Source organism: Bos javanicus, chromosome 17, assembly GCF_032452875.1.
Source record: "Bos javanicus breed banteng chromosome 17, ARS-OSU_banteng_1.0, whole genome shotgun sequence".
NCBI classification, from domain to species: Eukaryota; Metazoa; Chordata; class Mammalia; order Artiodactyla; family Bovidae; genus Bos; species Bos javanicus.
This window is the reverse complement of record NC_083884.1, coordinates 71,519,931-71,538,708: the sequence shown is the minus strand read 5'-3', so window position 1 is coordinate 71,538,708 and position 18,778 is coordinate 71,519,931. Positions and strand designations below refer to the sequence as shown.

Here is an 18,778-nt window from a genome sequence, read left to right as displayed (position 1 = left end):
AGGTGCTCCATCAGGGTGGAGCCTTCAAGTCCACGGCACCCTGAACACCAGGGCTGCCTCTCCCAGGCCCCCTCCTGCCCTGTCTCCTAGTCCGCACGGACAGGTCCGGCCTTTGACAGGAAAACACCGTCAAGGAAGCTCTGCTCACCTCCTCCAGGGAGACCACGGAGTCGTTGTGGAGGTTGGGCAGGCGGATGACCACGTCTCTCTGCTCAGCCCCCGCTGCGGCCCGAGCAGCGGCCGAGCTCTGCAGCATCTCCGTGCAGATGTCGTAGTTCTCCAGGGCCTGCTCCATGTCTCCCTGGGCAGAGGAGGCGCACTCACCGTGCTCGCCAGGGCCTGCCTCCCAAGCCCCTCACATGGGGGGCACCATGGGGGTGGGCTGGCCAATGCCCACCTTCCCCCCTACACAGCAGCTGGCCAGAGTGGGGCTCAGCACATATCTGCTGAATGGGTGAATGAACGAATGATTCACACCAGGGCCCCAGGGGGCACGGTGACCCCTGTGGCCGGGGCACGCGGCCCAGAACCTGTCCAGAGCTCAAGCGAAGGTGGCAGAGTTGTGACTCGACTGGCCCTGCCCCACTCCAGAACCAACTGAAGGGTGCCACGGTGTTCAGGGGGCTGGGGGCCAGTTAGCCTGCCCCGGTGCTCCACACAGCTCTCGGGAAGCACAAGCAAAGGGCCAAGGCTGCAAGGCAACCTCTCTAGGTCTGTGGGGCCCACGAGACCCTCCCGCTGCTGTGGCTAGATGGGCGGTGGGCGTGCTGGCTCCAGGGGCCTGACGTCCCCCCAACACCCCGCTTCCTGAAGCCGAGCCCAGTGCCCAGGTGCCACCGGGCGTGTGCACACATTCTGCGTCACATGGCCAGCCCCTCCCCTCCTTGCTGGGTGCCCAGGCTTCCTCCCCAAGCAGCTGCCCCTGGACCAACCTGTAGCGCCAGGAACCGAGCCTTCAGCCAGTACACACGGACCACAAACTCCAGCCAGCCGTCCTCGAACAGGTCCCGCTGGGACGAGGCAAACGACAGCTGCAGGAGGTCCCCCAGGAAGTGGGCCCCTGGGAAGTCGGGGCCGAACCTGCCATTCAGCACGCCTGCGGGGCAGTTCCGAGGAGACACTGAAAACCGTCAGGCCGGAAGGAGTCAACCTCGTGAGCGGGGCCCAGATGCCCTCCTGCTCGCTGAGGCTGAGCCCGCGGAGCCCCATGGCCCCAAGTGGCCGGCGTCAGAGCCCAACGGGCCCAAGAGGGATGCAGAAACCCTGGGGCTCGTGGCCCTCACCAAGCAGACTGAGCTGGCGTATCTGGGGACACGCAAAGCGTCCTGTGATGAACTGAGGAAACGGAGATGGCACGGCCCTCGTCCCGAGTCACCAGCAGGTGGGTGGCTCCTGTGGGGCCCAGCCACTTCTCAGAGACCCGGGTCTTTCCTGGCCTGATGAAGTGACCCAGGAAATGTGCTCCTGGAGGAGTGACTCGGTCCCCGGCTCCTGCCCACTCCAGAAAGTGGACCTCCAGGAACACGGAAGGGGCCTACCTGCAGAGCTCCGGCCCTTGGTCAGCAGCCACTGGTCCAGCTGCAGCTCCATGCAGGAGAGGGACATCAGCATCATCTCCTGCAGTACGGGCGCGGGGTCAGCAACGGGGCCCAGGGCCAAGGGTGGGGACAGAAGAAGCCTCAGCTAGACTCGACCCTGATGGGGACGCCACTCTGCTCTCTACCGGCTATCCATTCCGTGAGTCCTAACCAGTGGCTGCTGCTGGATCTAAGGACAGACAGACGGACCTCCCTGGGACGGACTCAGGAACACCGGTGAGACCCACCCGCCTCTGGTCCTGGGGACCATCCCATGCAAGAGGTGGCCCTGCCACCAGCCAAGCACAGGCCTTCAGCCCTGACAGCGCCCGGGGTGGGTGCATGGCTCCCCCGCACACCAGGAAGCTGAGGCTCAGCAGTAAGGAGGTGCCGGCACAGCTAAGAAGTGACCAAGCAGTCCGTCCAGGGACCAAAGCTCGGCACCGCCACCGCTCCACCCTGCCCCGGGGGAGCAGACCCGGGCAGATGCTGCCAGGAGGCAGTCCCAGGAGTGTCCCAGGAGAGGCTGCCTGCCCAGGGGCCCCTGACCCACACGTCCCTGAGCACCTGTGAGCCGGGGCTCCTCCACCTCTGGGAGCCCTGAACGCCCCCAGCATTGCCCCTAGAAGCAGCCGTCCTCCTCCGAGGAAGAGGGGCCAGAGCGCCCCGCAGACCCACCTGGATGTGCCGGTTGCTGCAGTCCCTGAGCAGCGGGTTGGGCAGGCTGGCACTGTGCCTCCGCCAGCTGTGGTAGGTGCTGAGCACGACCTCCGCCAGGCCCGGCGGCCAGCGCAGCAGGAACCTGTGGCCCATGCTCTTCAAGAAACGCATCATCAGCTCCAGGATGCCCCCGTTGCTCAGGTTCCCCAGCAGGAAGGCCTGCACGTCCTGCTCCTCTGCAGGAGGGGCCCGGCGTGAGGGCGGGGGCCCGAAGGGAGGGGAGGGCCGACATGGGGGGCTGACGGGAGGGGGGGCCCGATGGGAGGGGTGGGGCCTGAAGGGAGTCGGGGGCCAACACGGGTGGGGCCCGACGGGAGGGGGGCCCCGACATGAGGGGGGGGGCCAACACGGGACCCAACTGCAAGGGGTGGGGCCCGACGGGAGGGGGGACCAGATGCAAGGGGGGCCCGACGTGAGGGAGGGGTACCCAACGTGAGGGGGGCTGATGGGGGGGGGGCCGACGTGAAGTGGGGAGGCCTGATGTGAGGTGGGGGGCCCGAAAGGAGAGGGGGCCCCAACGTGAGGGGGGCCCGACGGGAGGGGGGACCAGATGCAAGAGGGACCCGACGTGAAGGGGGGAGGCCTGACATCGGGGGGGGACCCAACGTGAGGGGGGGCCCTCATGATGGGGGGCCCGACATGAGGGGGTGTCTGACGGGAGGGAGGTGCCGACGTGAGGGGGCCCCGAAGGGAGGGGGGGACCCGACGTGGGAGGGGCCCGACACGAGGGGGGACCCGACGTGAGGGGGGGGGGGCCCGACATGAGTGGGGGGGCCGACATGAGGGGGTCCTCCACGCCAGGCCTGCCTTCTTCGGGAGAGGAGGACAGCAGTGTGGCGAGCCCACGCCCCCCACAGCTGTGGGTGCACCTGTCTGAACCTCTAGGCCTGAGGGGGTACGGTCTCAGGCGGCAGAACAGCGCCCAGCACTCAGCCACCCCCGACAGTGAGACGCACCATCGGACCAGCAAGGCCCGCGCCAGGACGGTCCAGCGCCTCAGCCGGCCGAGCTCAGAGCTCAGGTGGGACAGAGCCGGGCAGCCCTGGGCCACCCCCGGGCCACCGCCCAGACATGCCCCCAGCAGCGCCCGTGGCCCCTCCTACCAGACTCCACGAACGTGGCCAAGTCGGAGGACAGCCTGTGGGGCCCCGTGCTGGGGAAGCTCTCCAGCTTGGCCTCTGGCGGGACTTCATAGCTGTTAAAGGGGTCATCTTCCTCCTCAGGGTCCAGCTTTCTCAACCTGCAGGGAACACACCAGACTCACACCGGCACGGCTGGCCCCAGGGAAGGGGGCTCCGCTTCTGCAAGCCTTCATGGCCAAGTCTGGCCCATGCTTGTCTTCACCCATCCCATTAGGTGGTCACCAGGCATCAGGCCAAGGTTGGAATACAGCCGGGGTTGCGGCGACCCCTGTCCACAGGAAGCTGACCTTCAAGTGGGAAACACAGAAAGGACCCACATAGGATTGATACCTACAGGGAACTGGAGACAGCAGCCGCAGGACTTCGCCTGGACAGCAGTCAGCCAAGCCTCCACATGCTGAGGCCAAAGCAGGCTGGGGGAGCAGGGGGGGCAGGCAGCACCTCCACGATGCCTCACAGTGCTCTGGGCTCAGGGGAGGGGGATCTCTCCCGGCAGACCCCCCAGGGACTCTGCTTTCAGTTGTCCCCGCCGCCCCCCAAGGATGCACAAATGCACTGCTGCCCTCTCTGGGGACCACACCCAGCAAGCCACTGTGAGCCCCTGCCAGCCATTCGAGGAAGCTGACGTGAAAACCACACAGGAAACCAGCAGTTGAAACTAAGGTAAAAGAGAAGGAAGACACTATTCCCCACCAGCAGGGCTGGGGAACAAGGACCCAGGCAGGGCAGCGGGAGGGGGTAGGGTGAAGCACCCCGGGGCTCCCGCCGGGAGGCCTGCTCTGCTCGGGAGGAAGCCACCTGAGAGCCCACGTCCTGCTCCCGCTGAGAACGGCTCCACTTTCTCCCCAAAGAAACAGAAAAGCAGAGAACTAGGAAAACCAAACCCTGTGGCCAGAGAGATTCACAAGCCACAGGAAGCTCCTGGCCGGCCCCGCCCTCGTCAGCCTGGATGCACCACCCTGGAGCCGACGGTCAGGAGCCAGAGCCAGCTGAGGACCCAAGAAGGATGCTCACAGACACACGGCCACCTCCCAGACCCCAGGACCACAGGAGGGAGAAAACGCGGTAGAGTCTCACAGACACAGACACAGGGCACGGGAGAGGACACCCTGGCTTACGAGACGTGCCCCTCAAACGTCGGTGGGCAGAGAGAACCCGCCTGCTCTCTGCGCTCGGGCGGGGGGTAGGAAGTCTAGCACCGTACCCGGGAGAGCACAGGCACTGAGGCCTGGAGCGTCTGAGGGAGGGGACAGGGCAAGACCCGGGGCCAGAGAAGACCCAGGGGACAAGCGCGGGGGCGCAGACCCCTTTCCCCGGGCAGCCGGGCCCACCTCCTCCTGGGAGGCTTCTCTCAGGAGCCCGAGAAACGGGACGCCTCCCAAACCCGCCATCCACTTTCTCAAGCTCCAGGGACCCTGCGGAGCCTGGAGAAGCCAAGCGGGCACCTCCCTGAGCACGGGCCCCTCCCACGGGCTGTCCTGGCATCTGCGCCTGAACAACGGGAGGCCCAGGCGTGAGGCATGAGCAGGCAGCCCCCGCTCTGAAGACACGCGAGTCCCGCTTCCTGCCTTCAGGACGTTTGGAGGCCCCCATCCAGGGGCGGAGGAGGCACCCACAGGGGAGGGTGGCCCCAGAACCAGAGGTGGGAGGGAGGCGGGAGGCTGTGTGCTTCCTCTGCCGAGACCGACAGGCCGCACCTGGACGGCAGGAACTTCAGCAGCAGCTCCTGGAAGTCCACCTTCTCTTCCTTCTTGCACTTGGTGTTTCGGACGCGGGCAGACCGCCTCTTCGCCGTCTCCCCGCTCTCCTCGGAAATCTTCTTCCGTTTCACCCCTTTCTTGGATTTATCTCCCCCGGAGACATCACCTTTACAAAGAGAGTGAGTCAGAAGCTCAGGAGAGCTGGGCCAGGGAAACGCACCTCAAAGTGCTCAGTCCTTTTATAACCTGCCTGCGCGTTTAATGTGCGGCTCCTCGGACGTTCAGGAAATTTCCATCCCCTCTATCAAAACAGAGCCTGAGGAAAGGCCAGTTCACATCCCTTAACCTCACCCCTTTCTCACCCACAGGCCAGGCCTCAAGACTACTTTCCATAGCTACAGAATGCCAGGGTCTCAGGGTCAAAGCCCCCCCACTGGCTGTCCTGGGACGGGGCTAAGCAAGCAGCAGGCACCCTGACTGCCCAGGCCCAAGGCCCAGTGACAGGATGCGGGCAAGAGGGTCACGTGATTCATAGCAGACAGGTGTCACTCGTGATGAAGTTAAAAAGTTAGAAACCATTACATACGTGTTCATTCAGAACCTTCTTCAGCTGCCACATAGGCTTTATCAGTGACACAGAAATCAAGAAAAGGCTCAGAAGCTTTGGTCCGAAGTGTTTTTGGAAGGCTCCAATGATGATAAAAATCAGTAATGCCATTCCAGTGGACATGACCACAGACGGCAGTGACTGCTGGCTGCTGCTTAAGCTGGGAGTGTCAGTGCCCAGCAGCACAGCAGGCAGGGGCCTGAGGAACTGTCCCCGAGGCCAACCCCACCCCCAGGGCCCCACTGTGGAGGGAGGCCGGCCAGCAGCCCGGAGCTCTCCTGCAGGGCCAGGTGGTGGCAGGACCCGGCCTTTGGAGAGGGCAGGGCTCTCCAACTCTCACTGCCGCTCAGCAGATGGGGTCCCCTGAAGCCTTCCCCGGGGCCCGCTCACCGGTGGGGACGCCCGTCTCCAGCAGGCTGGGGCTGTGCAGTGGGAAGCTGGCCGTGGGCACGGGGGTGAACGTCAGCACAGGCTCTGCCACGGAGGCTGCAGGGCTGGCGCTGGCAGGGCTTGGCTGGAGCACGCTGACAGGCGCCACCTCCTCGGGGGACACAGGGCGCTGTCCGGGGTCCTGATAGTCAGACAGGTCGATCCTCTTGCCCAGGCTGGGCCGCGGGGGCTCGCACGTGGTGAGGTGGTGGTATGTGGCCAGCAGGCTCTCACCGAGGCACTTCCAGCTGCAGGGAAAGGGTCACCACGCAGGCTCAGCACACACCACAGGGGGCCCAGAGCCCAGGCCGCCGTCCCTGTGAGGGCGGGGGGCCAGGGCGACTGACCGCTGAGGTGGAGCCGCTGGGCTGGAGTGGAGCCCACACCCCCCGCACTCCATGCAGGAGCCCCAAGGCATCTCAGCCCCACCAGATAGGGGCAGCTGCGGGCTCACGCGATAAGCCCTTCTAAGCAAGGTCCCGTCTTTACCGCCCGGTAGCCTCGCCCTGCGGCGGCCACTCGTCTGATTTCCTGGGGGAGGGCTACTGACAGGGATGTGCTCCAAAGGGGCTCAACAGCTCCTGGGCCAGAGCCTGCTGGGCACAGGCCAAGAGCGTGTGTGCCACCGTGAGCCAGCGTGCCGCGTGCTGTGTTGTGCTGAGGTGCACCATGGCCACGTGGCCCGCTGTCTGTCCTGTGTTCTACGTGTCATCCCGTGTCGTGTTGCATGCCATGTGGTGTTGCGGTATGACAAAGTGTGGCATAAGGTACCCATCCACCCATCCCTGAACAGCTTCCCAGGCCCTTAGACTAAAAACCAAGGCCTCCACCTGTCGCCATGGTGCTGCCTGCCCGACCTGACTGCCCCACCCCGCCCAACACACCCTCAGCTGCGTAGCTTCGTTCAGTTCTGCAAACAAAATCACAGCCCACACGCTGCCGGGCCTTTGCACAGGCTTCCCCCTGCCTGACCCATGCCCACTACAGCTCTGGCCCTAAACCCTCTCCAACCCACACAGCAGCGTGACCCCATCGTGAGCGTGGACTCTCGAGCAGGACACCAGGCCCTGGGGTGGGCTCCCCACCCACCCTTAGTCCCTCAGAGCCCTGAGGGCCCCCGTCCGCCACCCCCTCTCTCCTGGGGCGGGCGGTGAGCGGGGCTGACAGGAGCGTGGCAAGCGGCAGGTAGAAGACGGCATGGACCCAGGAATCCCGGCAGGGGAGGCCCGGATCATGTCCTGCGGCCACCTGCCCGTGTGTGCCCCGTGTCCCCGCCCATGCAGCGCCCAGCGGCCGCCTGGCACCCTGGACAACCTACGTAAGAAAGGGGATGGGCTGCAGCAGCTTCAGGTCCGGCTCCTTCTCGCGCACCGTCAGCGCCTGCCGCCTCCTGCGCAGCCCCAGGGCCTCGTCCACGATGGCCTGCGCCTCGGCCGTGCTCACCGACACCTCGTGGATGGACATGTCACTGAGAGTGCAAGGGACAGAGGCGTGACCGGGGCACAGCGCCACGGTGCAGATCCTACATGCCGGCGTGCAGTTAACACCCTGTGGTCTGTGTTAATTCTTCCCACAAATAAAATTACCACTTGGGCTGGAAAGGGCAGTAATTAGCGTCCTTAACACCCATGTACACAGCATGACTAACGCCCTTTAATCTGCTCACAACCGGGCAACGGGCCTTCATCCACCTCAGCAGGACCGCACTGACAGCAGAAAAACCACACGCTACTCCCATCCTTTGCTGAAGAGCTTCTAAGGATTTAACTATCCCACACTGCCCACCCAAAAGCAGCCCTCAGAGCAGCCAAGCTCACAAAGCCCATGGAAGTCAGCAGCAAGGGCGGGAGCTTGAGGCCGGCGTGCCGCCCACGGACACACCTCTGCCAGCAGAGCCCCTCCCTGCAGGGCTCCCCGGCACTCGTGGGCTCATCACCCGCCTCCCCAAAGAAGGGCAGTCCCGTCGGACGGGTGGGAACAAGAGACACGGTCTCCTGACACATAAACACCGGGACAAATGACCACTAACTCCCAGTGGAAAACTCCCGGGGCCAAGCTGATACCACGGACGGGGGGAGTGGCGAGGGAGGCAGCCCAAGCTTGGCAAGCTGCCAAGGGGGGACTTGGGAGCCAGAACATGAAAGAGGCAGGAGAGCGGGGCCAAGGAGAGGTGGGGACTCCAGTGAGGGCGCTGGGGAGCCAGGGAAGCGGACAGGGCAGGGCCAGCAGGGCCAGCCCAGCGCCTGCCGGGCCCAGGCCCACTCTCCTCCCGGGGAGGGAGACAGGAGGACTGGGCGGTCAGGCTGCAAAGGGCCCCATCCCGGAGGCAGGCAGGGCGGGTCAGAGGCGGGCCGGGCAGTGCGGAAAGCCCAGCCTCAGAGAGGGGAAGGCGGGCAGCAAGGCGGACAGAGGCAGCCCTGAGAGCCTGAAGCAGAGGCGCGGGCAGGACAGACCATAAGGGACCCACCACTGGAGGAACATGCGGAGGGAGTCCTGGCGGAGGCATGGCTGCTCCTGGAAGATCTTCTCCTTGAGCACCAGCCCCTTGCTGTAGCGGCAGTCCTTCTCCAAGGCCTTGCAGATGAAGTACAGGCACGCTGGAGAAGAGAAAGGCGTGACCTCGGGCTGCACTCTGACACCCTGGCCTTGCCAGCGACGCCAGGGAAGGGGCCCTGCTCTGGGGCCCAAGAGACGCCGGGGAAACAAGGATGCGACACCACCTGGACCCATCCAATCAGGAACCGCTTCTGAAAATAGTAACCCCGAGGCTGCCGGGGAGGGGAGGACAGGCTGGACAACCTCTCTGGGGAACAGCGGTGGTGGCGGGGTGGGGGGTGGCGTCACACACAGACCCTTGACCCAGCAAACCCACCCTACAGGGCCCAGCTGCCTGCAAACCGGAGCACTACTGCCAGCTCGCTCTGCTCTGGATGGGATGGCCCAGGGCCCGGCCCAGCTCCACAGTCAGTGGGGATGCGAGGCACTCCCATCAGGAATGAGCAGAGAAGGACAAAGTGGGGAGAGGGGAGGAAAGCCAGGACGGAGCACCGGAGGGAGGGCGGAGCCAGGCCGCCCCGCCAGCCACCCACTGAAGGAGAGCACGGCTCCCAGGGGAGGGGTGGGAGCAGAGAGAAAGACGGGGCTGCAGCAGAGCTGCCGTGCCTGCAGCAGAGGGAGGCCTGCCTCCTCGGCTCAGGGACGGCCCTCCGCCCTCACAGGCACACACACCACTCAGTCCCCGAGGCCATCTTTTGCTCAAGACTGGTTTACCAAGCGCAGAGCCTGAGCCGGGGTGCAGAGATGGCAGAATACCGAAGGCCGGGCCTCCAGGGGGCGCCCGAGCTCCAGGACGAGCCCCAGGGAGACGGGAAGATGCAAGCGCCAGAGTCAAAACGGGGAAACAGGGTGACACGCGGACGGCCACAGACGCACATGCACATCTGCGCCGGGACACAAGGGCCTGCGGCCGGAGCTGACCCCACGTGCGAGCCTGAGATGTTAAACGTGCAGAGAAGAGGACAGACAGCAGAAGCCCCACAGCGGAGGCGGCGAGACGTGCCCGCCCCGCCTGGAGGGGGCAGGGGCGGCTGAGCTGGCTCTGGGGACCTGGGGAGAGGCTGGGGTCGCCTCGGGCAGTGACCACAGGGAAGGGACCCAGCAGCTGGCCAGGCTCGAACACACGGAGCCAGGGAGGGGTGTGGGCCCAGCCTCCCAGCCTCCGCCACCCCGTCCTGCCCCACCCGCCCCTGGAAAGGGAAGGAAGAGCCGCCAGAGCCAGCCTCCTGGCTGAAACCTTCACCCAGGCTGGGTGCTGGAGCACGTCTGTGCCCGAGGCCAGCTCCCCTGCACCCTGTCCTGCCCAGGGCCCTCCTGCATAGCTGCCGGGAGGAGCCGGCCCAGGAGGCCCAGCACCCTGTCAGTGCCCACCTCGGGACGGCCCGCAAGGGGCCATGTGTCCCCTGCAGAGCAGAGGGCCAGGCAGGGCAGCGAGTGACGCCACCACAAGGCAGAGGGGGCTGCATCTGGCACAGGTGTTTCCAGCAGCCACGCGGCTCTACAGAGGGGGGAAGCAGAAGCCGCTAGGAGAAAGGGCGCTTCTGGCACTGGGGGTGAGGCTGCAGCCGCCAGGCCATCCATCAGCAAATCACAGGAGCAGGCGTGGGGCAGGAGGCAGCGGGGGTGGGTAGGGGTGAAGGCTGAAGGGAGCCTGTCTTCCCACTACAGCACCAGCGGCAAACCGCGACCGAGGAAGAGAGCCAGCAGAGCCAGCAGAGCATGGTGGGGAAGCAAACGCGTCTCCATTTCCCCTGAACGCTGGGCAGACAGCCCTTGCACATCAGCGCAGGCCCTGAGCTCAGCCAAGCTGCCCGCCCGCCTGCATGCCGACGCAGTGCATGCAAAACTCAGCCTCGCCCCACTCACTGGTGTAGTCGCTGAGGGTGTACAGGACAGTGATGAGGTTGTCCAGGCAGGGCCAGTGGTCAGGGTTGCACCGCAGCCCTTCCTCAAACGCGTGGCGAGCCAGGGGCACCCGGATGAGCCTCAGGGCCACGTGTCCAATCTTATACCAGAGGTTGACGTCCGTGGAGTCCAGCATGACCGCCTGCAAGCAACGCCACAGACGCGTGCTCAGTCAGCCCTGCCCCTCCAGCAGGCGTCCGAGGGGACAGCCCCGGCCCAGCCCCCCAGAGTGCCCAGGGACGACAGGGGAGCCACCGGCCCCCAGGGGCTGCCCGAGGCCTGCGGGGAGCACCTCCAGGTAGAACTCCATGGCCGTCTCCAGGTCCTCCCGCTGGGCGGCCAGCTGCGCCAGGTTCTTGTACGTGGAGTACTTCAGCATCAGCCCAGGGTGCTTCAGCCCCTCCTTCTCATCACCAGACGGAACCGCCTGGGAACGTGGCAGAGAGCCGCAAAGTGAGAGCCAGGCCCTGAAGCCTCCGCAGGCCGTCAGCAGGGCCCCTGGCCTCCGTGCAGGCCTGGGGGCAAGTCCGGAACCACCCTCCACTGGAGAACAGTGTGGCCCCGGGGGTCTTTCAAGGACCCCTCCGCCCCCGCCCCAGCTCCAAGCACACAGACGAGAAAGGCCAGACCCCCGGGAAGCAGTTTGCAGGCCATCTGGGCAGCAAGACAGGGAAGGGACGCGTCCAGCACGCCTGTCACGCCTGAGGCCCGAGCGTGGATGGCAGCGTCCAGAGCACTGGCGCCCAGCCGCCTGGTGGCCCCCCCATGCCCGGCTCTGACACTTCACAAAACATAAGGCCCCGAGCCATTCACATGGCCGCCTCCACACTGAGAGGGGACAGAGCGCCCCACCCGGTAGACTGTGACGCCCCAGTAGGAAGGGCATTTGGGGGTCTCTGTGCCTGCGACTGTTCCGCGTGCTTCTCCGGACTCGCCCAACCTCGGAGCACCCCCGCGAGGAGGGCGTTCCGCAGGTGGGAAAGCCCGGGGCACTCACCTCCCGCAGCAGGCGCGCCTCCAGCAGCTCGTGGTAGGCCTTGGCGGACTCCTCAAATCGGTCGTGCTTCTGCAGGTCCAGGGCCTTGTGGTACAAGGCAAAAGCCTCTGCTTCCTGAAAACCAAGATGGGAGGCGTTTTCCAAGAGCACAAAGGTGTGTCTCTTCAAGCCAACCGACCACGCGTGCGGGGGCTGCACTCCAGGCCGTGTGAGCAGCCTCGCTGCGGTGGAGACGGCCCTGAGGCCCCACGCTGCCAGGGGCTCACTGCTCAGCGGCCCCCCAGGTGGACACGAGCAAGGTGGGCCCAGCTGAGCCTCAACAGCAGCAGGCAGCGCGCCAAGGGCACAGCCCGAGCAAGGCCACGGTCCCAGGAGCCCTGCTGACACCTCCTGGGAGGGTGGCCACGTCAGCCAGAACCACGCAGACCCCAGGAGGGCCAGCTGAGGAGGAGCCCGTGACCGCACACCTGTGCCTCCTTTGTCTGGGTCTTGTGACTTTTAAAGCTTCCTTCATGATCGTCTTCGACCGTGGAGCTGGCGTTTAAGGCTGCGATTCGGATCTAGAGGCAGAGGTGTGAGGGAGGAGAAGAGCTGCTTTTAGATAAAACGTGGCTCGTCTCGTCACTAACCTACAAAGCGCACAGCTCTCTGTAACACACTCCGCCTCAAACAGCTACGGCCTCCCCAGATGTGGGGCTGAGTGGACCACCCAGGGAAAGGGGACCTGGAACGTTCTGAAGGACCACGCCAACCTGCTTAGGGAACATGCCCACTACAGAAGGGACAGGCTGAGGACACCCAGCAGCAGCCTGACGCAGCAGAAGACCCAGGCATCGGGAAACTGACTCCAGTGACACGGGCTGTGTCTCTCTGCCACAGAGACGCAGCCCTGCCAGCTGGACACCCACACCCCCGAAGGTGCCCACAGCCCCACTCGGATGGCCTTCAGGGCCCACCCTAGCACCGCCCCTCGCCCGGGGAGGGGGGGGGAGGCGAGGCCAAGCACCAGCACATACCATCGTCAGAGCCTCTGGCGCCACCCGGCGGTGGCGGCGGGGCAGGGCGGCCCACGGGCTCCTAGGGAGGGAGGACAGGCTGAGGGGGGTCCAGGAAGAGCCGGGCCACCAGGAACCAGGTCCAAAACCACGGCCTCTGGCTCCAGGCACACAGGCGAGCGCACCTCGGGACCGCCCTGTGGTCTGCCACCTGGGGAGCCCCTGGCCTGGGGACGGAGCGCCTGCCCTGGCCAGACAACTGGGGACACGGAGGAGTGAGTCTGACATGCCCCCAGGGCTCACTGCTCAGCACAAGTAGTAGATCGACAAACAGTTATTTCTTCAAAAGTTGAATAAAATGGAAACACAGGCAGCAGGTAGAGACCAGGTCACCCGCCGGGATGCGGAAAGTGAAGGAGGAAGGCCTGCGCTAAGACTGGGGTGCAGGCGGCAGGTGGGAGGGGTGCAGGGGCCTGGAGGGCGAGAGGGCAATGCAAAAGAAAAAACTACGCGGAATACAAGGGAAAAACTTAGAGGCAGGCAGACCAGTGTGAAATCTGTAGAGAACGACAGGACTGGTGAGGACGCGCGGAAATCCGACCCTCACACCCTGCAGGTGGGAATGAAGCAGTGACGCCTGCTGGCAGTGGCAGTTGCTCAGAACGCTAGTCCACTCCCAAGGGAAACGGAGACAGGGCCATAGCAAAACTCGCCCACAAACGTTCACAGCAGCATTACTCATGACAGACTCCAGGTGGGAGCCACTCAAATGCCCATCAGCTGACAGATGGACACAGAAAATGTGGGATGTCCAGACAACCAATGGATTATTATCCGGTCACAAAACAGACCACAGTGCTGCACTTGCTACCACCTGGATGAACCATGAGGACACAGCCATTAAAAGAAGCCATCACCAATGCCACAGACCGCTGCTTCCATTTATGTGCAGCGTCCAGACTCCACGAGGTCACAGAAGCAGGAAGGAGGTGGGGGCCGGGGAGAGGGACAGACGGGGGTGACTCCTGTGGGGAACAGGGCTCCTTTCTGGGGTGGGGACAGTGGTGGAGGCTGCACAGCTGTGTGGACAGGCCCACACTCACGGATCTGTGGGGTCTGGTAAAGGAAGACAGGGCAGGAGCCTGACTGCAGCGTGGGGAGCAGAGGGTATGCCCCAGGAGGAAACCCACAGAACTGAGCCCTCAGGGGCCTCCAGGGAGCAGCAGGGTGCCGGGGAACACCGGGCTCCAGCCTGAGGGGTGGGATGAAGACGCAGCACCACCAAACGCTCCAGGGAGGGCAGAGCAAGGCGACAGGAAACGGCGCACCCGGGGGTCAGCACAGAGCCCCGTGCGGGCCCAGCAGGCACTGAATACGAGCTCTACTCGTATAAAACAAAATGACACAACTCCCGCCAACAGAGCTCTCAGCTACGACCTCCACACGGGCTCTGTGTTCTCCAAGGGCTCTTACAAGGCAGGAAAAAGTACAGTCTTCTTCACAGACAAGGAAAACACAACCCCACTAGGTCGATAGCCATTTCATCTGCTGGCTTCTACATTTAAACAAGCAAAACATGCTGCTGATTAACTCTGGAAACTGGCTTCACCATAAACTACGCTGGGATGGACACTGTGATCACCAAACAGTCAGGGGGCGGCGGGAGGGGCATGGTAGGGAGCAAGAGAAAAGCACGTGCAAAGGGATTATGGATCGTCCAGAACACAGATCTTTTAAAATCCAACTATTTATTTCTGCATCAATAGGAAAATCATCCGAGTTAACCTCGTACAGCCTGGCATCCTGGTGCATTTGGGAGAACACTGACATTTCTTCGAATTCTAGGAACTTTATACACATCTTATTTGGGAATATAACATACCTACCAATTCAGTGCACACATAAAGGAGAAACGGACATTTCATGTGGCCAAATAGGAGAAAACTTCATCAGTGGAATGCCTATGCCTGTCTCCACAAAATGTATACAGGTAACAGAATACGTTGGTAGTGGAAGATAAAGTATTCAGAATACGAACATTTCTAAAATCTTACCCCACAGGTAGAGCATGTTTGTGTTTTTTGGCCTAAAATGCATAATTTCTCTCTAATCATGAGAAAACAGCAGACAGCCTAAATTGAGCAATATTAGACAAAAAGTAGCAAGGCCAAGAAGTTAATAAAACACCGAACAACTTTAAGGACTAGGGTTGTGACTATGCAGAAAAGTGACAGTTGAGTTGATAATACTGTGTCAGTGTGACTTTCCTTTTACTGACAATTGCGCTAGGGTTATATAAGATGTTAAAGTTAGGGAAGCAGGGGGAGAAACATTTGGAAACTCACTGCATCATTGTTGCAACTTTCCACTAAATCCAAGCCTAGTTTAAAAGACAACCTCCAGAATGGGAGAAAATATTTGCAAATGGTGCAACTGACAACGAATTAATTTCCAAAATATACAAATACAGCTCACACAGTTCAATATCGAAAAATACACAATCAAAAAATAGGCGTAAGTTCTAAATAGACACTCCTCTGAAGAAGACATACAGGACTTCCTGGACACAGCCCAGTGGTTAAGACTCCATGCTTCCAAAACAAGGGCACAGGTTCAGTCCTCAGTAGGGGAGATGCCACATGCCAAGGGGCAACTAAGCCCGCGTGCCAGGACTACTGAGCCTGTGCCATGGAGTCCTCAACCCGCAAGCACTGCAGGCCAGGCACCCTGGAGACCGCGCTCCTAAACAGGAGAAGCCCCCACCGTGAGAAGCCCGTGCACAGCAAACGGAAAGTGGCCCCAGCTCACCCCAACTAGAGACCAGTCCACACAGCAACGGAGACCCAGCACCGCCAAGAATAAAAATACAGACGCAAAAGACACACGGGGCTTCCCAGGTGGCTCAGACCGCGAAGAATCCGCCTGCAATGCGGGGACCTGGGTTACATCCCTGGGTTAGGAAGGTCCCCTGGAGGAGGGCATGGTGAGCCACTCTAGTATCCCTGCCTGTAGGATCCCCACGGAAAGAGGAGCCTAGTGTGCTGCAGTCCGTGGGGTCGAAGAGTCGGATGTGACTAAGCATGCAAAACACGCATGAAAATACATTTAACATCACTAATTATTCAGTCAGTTCAGTCGCTCAGTCGTGTCCGACTCTTTGCAACGCCATGGACTGTGGCACACCAGGCCTCCCTGTCCATCACCAACTCCTGGAGCTTACTCAAACTCATGTCCATAGAGTCCGTGATGCCATCCAACCATCTCATCCTCTGTCGTCCCCTTCTCTTCCTGTCTTCAATCCTTCCCAGCATCAGGGTCTTTCCCAATGAGTCAGTTCTTCACATCAGGTGGCCAAAGTATTAGAGCTTCAGCATCAGTCCTTCCAATGAATATTCAGGACTGACTGCCTTCAGGATGGACTGGTTTGATCTCCCTGCAGTCCAAGGGACTCTCAAGAGTCTTCTCCAACACCACAGTTCAAAAGCATCAATTCTTCGGCGCACAACTTTCTTTATAGTCCAACTCTCACATCCATACATGACCACCGGAAAAACCACAGCTTTGACTAGATGGACCTTTGTTGGCAAAGTAATGTCTCTGCTTTTTAATATGCTGACTAGGTTGGTCATAGCTTTTCTTCCAAGGAACAAGTATCTTTTAATTTCGTGGCTGCAATCACCATCTGCCGTGATTTTGGAGCCCCCCAGGGCAAAGCCTCTCACTGTTGCCATTGTTTCCCAGCCATCATTAAAAAGTCTACAAACAACAAGTGCTGGAGGGCATGGAGAAAAGAAAACCCTCTCACCCTGTTGGCGGGAATGTAAACTGGTGCAGCCGCTACTGAGCACAGTCTGGAGGTTCCTTAAAACACTAAGAACAGAGCTACCACATGACCTTGCATTCCCAATCTTGGGGATGGGGGGTGGCGGGGGACGATGGACCTAATCTGAGTTTGCTTTTCAACTATTAAAAAATGTAAAAACCATCCTCTGCTCTTGGGCTGTAGCAAAACAGTGGGCTAGTGAGCAAAGAATGATTTCTACATTTTCAAATGGCTGAAAAACTTTGGGACACATGAAAATTACATAAAACTTACATAAGACTCAAACTTCGGTGTCCTTAAACAAGATGTTATGAAAACACTGCCCCACTCTTACATACTGTCTTTGGCTGTGTCTGAAGTACAAGACAATGTAGAGCCCCCAAGTACTTATATCACTAAAAGTATACACATTATAGTCACAAGACATAATAATATTATAAAAAAACAAAGAGGAGCCTGCTCACTGGAAAAGACAGTGATGCTGGGAAAGATTGAAGTTGGGAGAAGGGGACGACAGAGGATGAGATGCTTGGATGCCATCACCGATTCAAATGGACATGGGTTTGGGTGAACTCCGGGAGTTGGCGATGGACAGAGAGGCCTGGCGTGCTGCAGTCCTGGGGTCGCAAAGCGTCGGACACGACTGAGCAACAACCAAAAGGGTCACACGGAGGCAAGCCCAGCCGCGTGGAAGCCGCATACACAGCATGCCCTGCAGTGACCCAGGCGCCCGAGAAGTGAGAGGCCCCAGAGCCGCCTGCGCAGCGCCCCCCGCCGCGGTCCGGAGACTCGATCCGGCCCGGGGGCGGCGGGGCGGCCACGGCTTGCAGCCTGAAGCCGCCGGGCCGCGGGGGGAGCCGGGGACGCGGGATACCACCCGCAAGGGGCGCTCACCGCGCAGCACCGCCGCGAAGGTGAAATGGAAGGACGCGAGGCGGGGGGTCAGCGCGGGGCCCTGCGCCGCGACCGCCGTCCCCAGGCGAAGCCCCCCACTCTGAGGCCGCTGGGCTGAGCAGGGACCTGACTAAAGGCCCCCGCCAGGCCGCTCCGGCTCCCGGCCTCGGTCTCTTCGCGGCCGGGCCCCGCGCCCGCCGCACCTCAGGCTTCCGCCCCCACCCCAGCCCTCAGAGTCGCGCCCCAACCCCGGATCACCGCAACCCCGTCGCCCGCGGGCTCACCAGGCGTCTCCACAGCAACCGCCAGGGCGGCCGGACCCCCTGCGCCGGCCGGCTGCGCGCCTGACAACAAGGTGCGCTCCCATTGGCTCAGGCGCCGGCTCCGCCGGCCAATCAGAGAGCGCGCACGCGCCATCTGGCGCGCGGGGCCCTGGCTGCTTGCGGACGCGGCCACGCTCAGAGCTTCGACCGCGGCTGCGGACTCGGCGCCAGCTCCCACCGGTCCTGTTATCTAGGAGGCGCTCAGTTGGAGGGGCCAGGCCCGCGGCCCTGCACAGTAGTAACAGTAACGCACTCCTGTTTCAGCCTTCGGACAGGTGCCGTGGAGACCGTGGCAACGTGGGGACACTTAAAGGGAACAAGGGAAAGAGCATCCTCGTTGACGTTGCCCGTGCCTCAACCTGTTCCGAAAAGGATTTGAAGCCTAAAAGGCACAGATACAAGCAACTCTTGACGCAGAAGAAAAAAGGGCAGACCTAAATGTAAAACCAGAAAGTGTAAAACTCTTAGAGGAAAACACAGGCAGAACCCTTGATGACATAAATCAAAGCAAGATCCTCCCTGACCCACCTCCTAGATTCATGGGAAGTAAAAAGTAAACAAGTGGGACCCGATTAAACTTAAACGCTTTTGCACAGCAAAGGAAAGGATAAGCAAGGTAAAAAGACAGCCCTCAGAATGGGAGAGAATAACAACAAATGAAAGTGACAAAGGATCCATTTCCACAACATACAAGCAGATCTGAAGGGTTTCCGACACGCGGCCTGGGACCAGAGGGCAACGGTCTTGGGAGCTACGTGTTTTAGGAAGGGGCTTCACACTGGTTGACATTCATAGAGGCTTGAGTCCAGCAAGAATGATTTAAAGGACGAATGTTATGGCTTTCTCTTTGACTTTAGTAAAATCATGGTGAAGAACTCGTAGACAGTTAAGTACAATAAAGCTTTATTGATATGCCAGGAAGTACAAAAATAACTGAGTCACCAACCTTAATTTTGGGTATAATCGGATGGGAGGTGGTGGTGGTGGTGGGAGGGTTTAAACAGACCATAAACAGTTGGTTTCAAAGTTTCAGAGGTAATTTGCAAACTTGGATGCAGCTCTCACCCCTGAGTTTTATCACAAAAGATGTTCTGAAGTTGAAAAAAGATG

General features: G+C 61.3%; 1 protein-coding gene across 4 annotated transcripts in view; it reads right to left on the bottom strand.

Moving 5' to 3' along the window:
• Positions 1–17,922, bottom strand: part of CABIN1 (calcineurin binding protein 1) — a 71,424-nt gene extending 53,502 nt beyond the window's left edge. The window contains exons 1-15 of one of the 4 annotated variants that reach the window (XM_061385525.1): positions 17,630–17,922; positions 12,650–12,710; positions 12,101–12,193; positions 11,634–11,747; positions 10,929–11,063; positions 10,598–10,778; positions 8,643–8,772; positions 7,494–7,643; positions 6,137–6,423; positions 5,137–5,305; positions 3,401–3,537; positions 2,256–2,473; positions 1,539–1,617; positions 933–1,120; positions 149–301 (exon numbers count right to left, since the gene is read on the bottom strand). In XM_061385525.1, the coding sequence (XP_061241509.1) occupies positions 149–301; positions 933–1,120; positions 1,539–1,617; positions 2,256–2,473; positions 3,401–3,537; positions 5,137–5,305; positions 6,137–6,423; positions 7,494–7,643; positions 8,643–8,772; positions 10,598–10,778; positions 10,929–11,063; positions 11,634–11,747; positions 12,101–12,193; positions 12,650–12,710; positions 17,630–17,712 (2,178 nt within the window). In that variant the 5' untranslated portion in view covers positions 17,713–17,922. Of the gene's footprint in view, positions 1–148; positions 302–932; positions 1,121–1,538; positions 1,618–2,255; positions 2,474–3,400; positions 3,538–5,136; positions 5,306–6,136; positions 6,424–7,493; positions 7,644–8,642; positions 8,773–10,597; positions 10,779–10,928; positions 11,064–11,633; positions 11,748–12,100; positions 12,194–12,649; positions 12,711–17,593 lie in introns of all 4 variants that reach the window. The other 3 variants (XM_061385522.1, XM_061385521.1, XM_061385524.1) reach the window with 3 other exon arrangements.
• Positions 17,923–18,778: the final 856 nt, after the last annotated feature.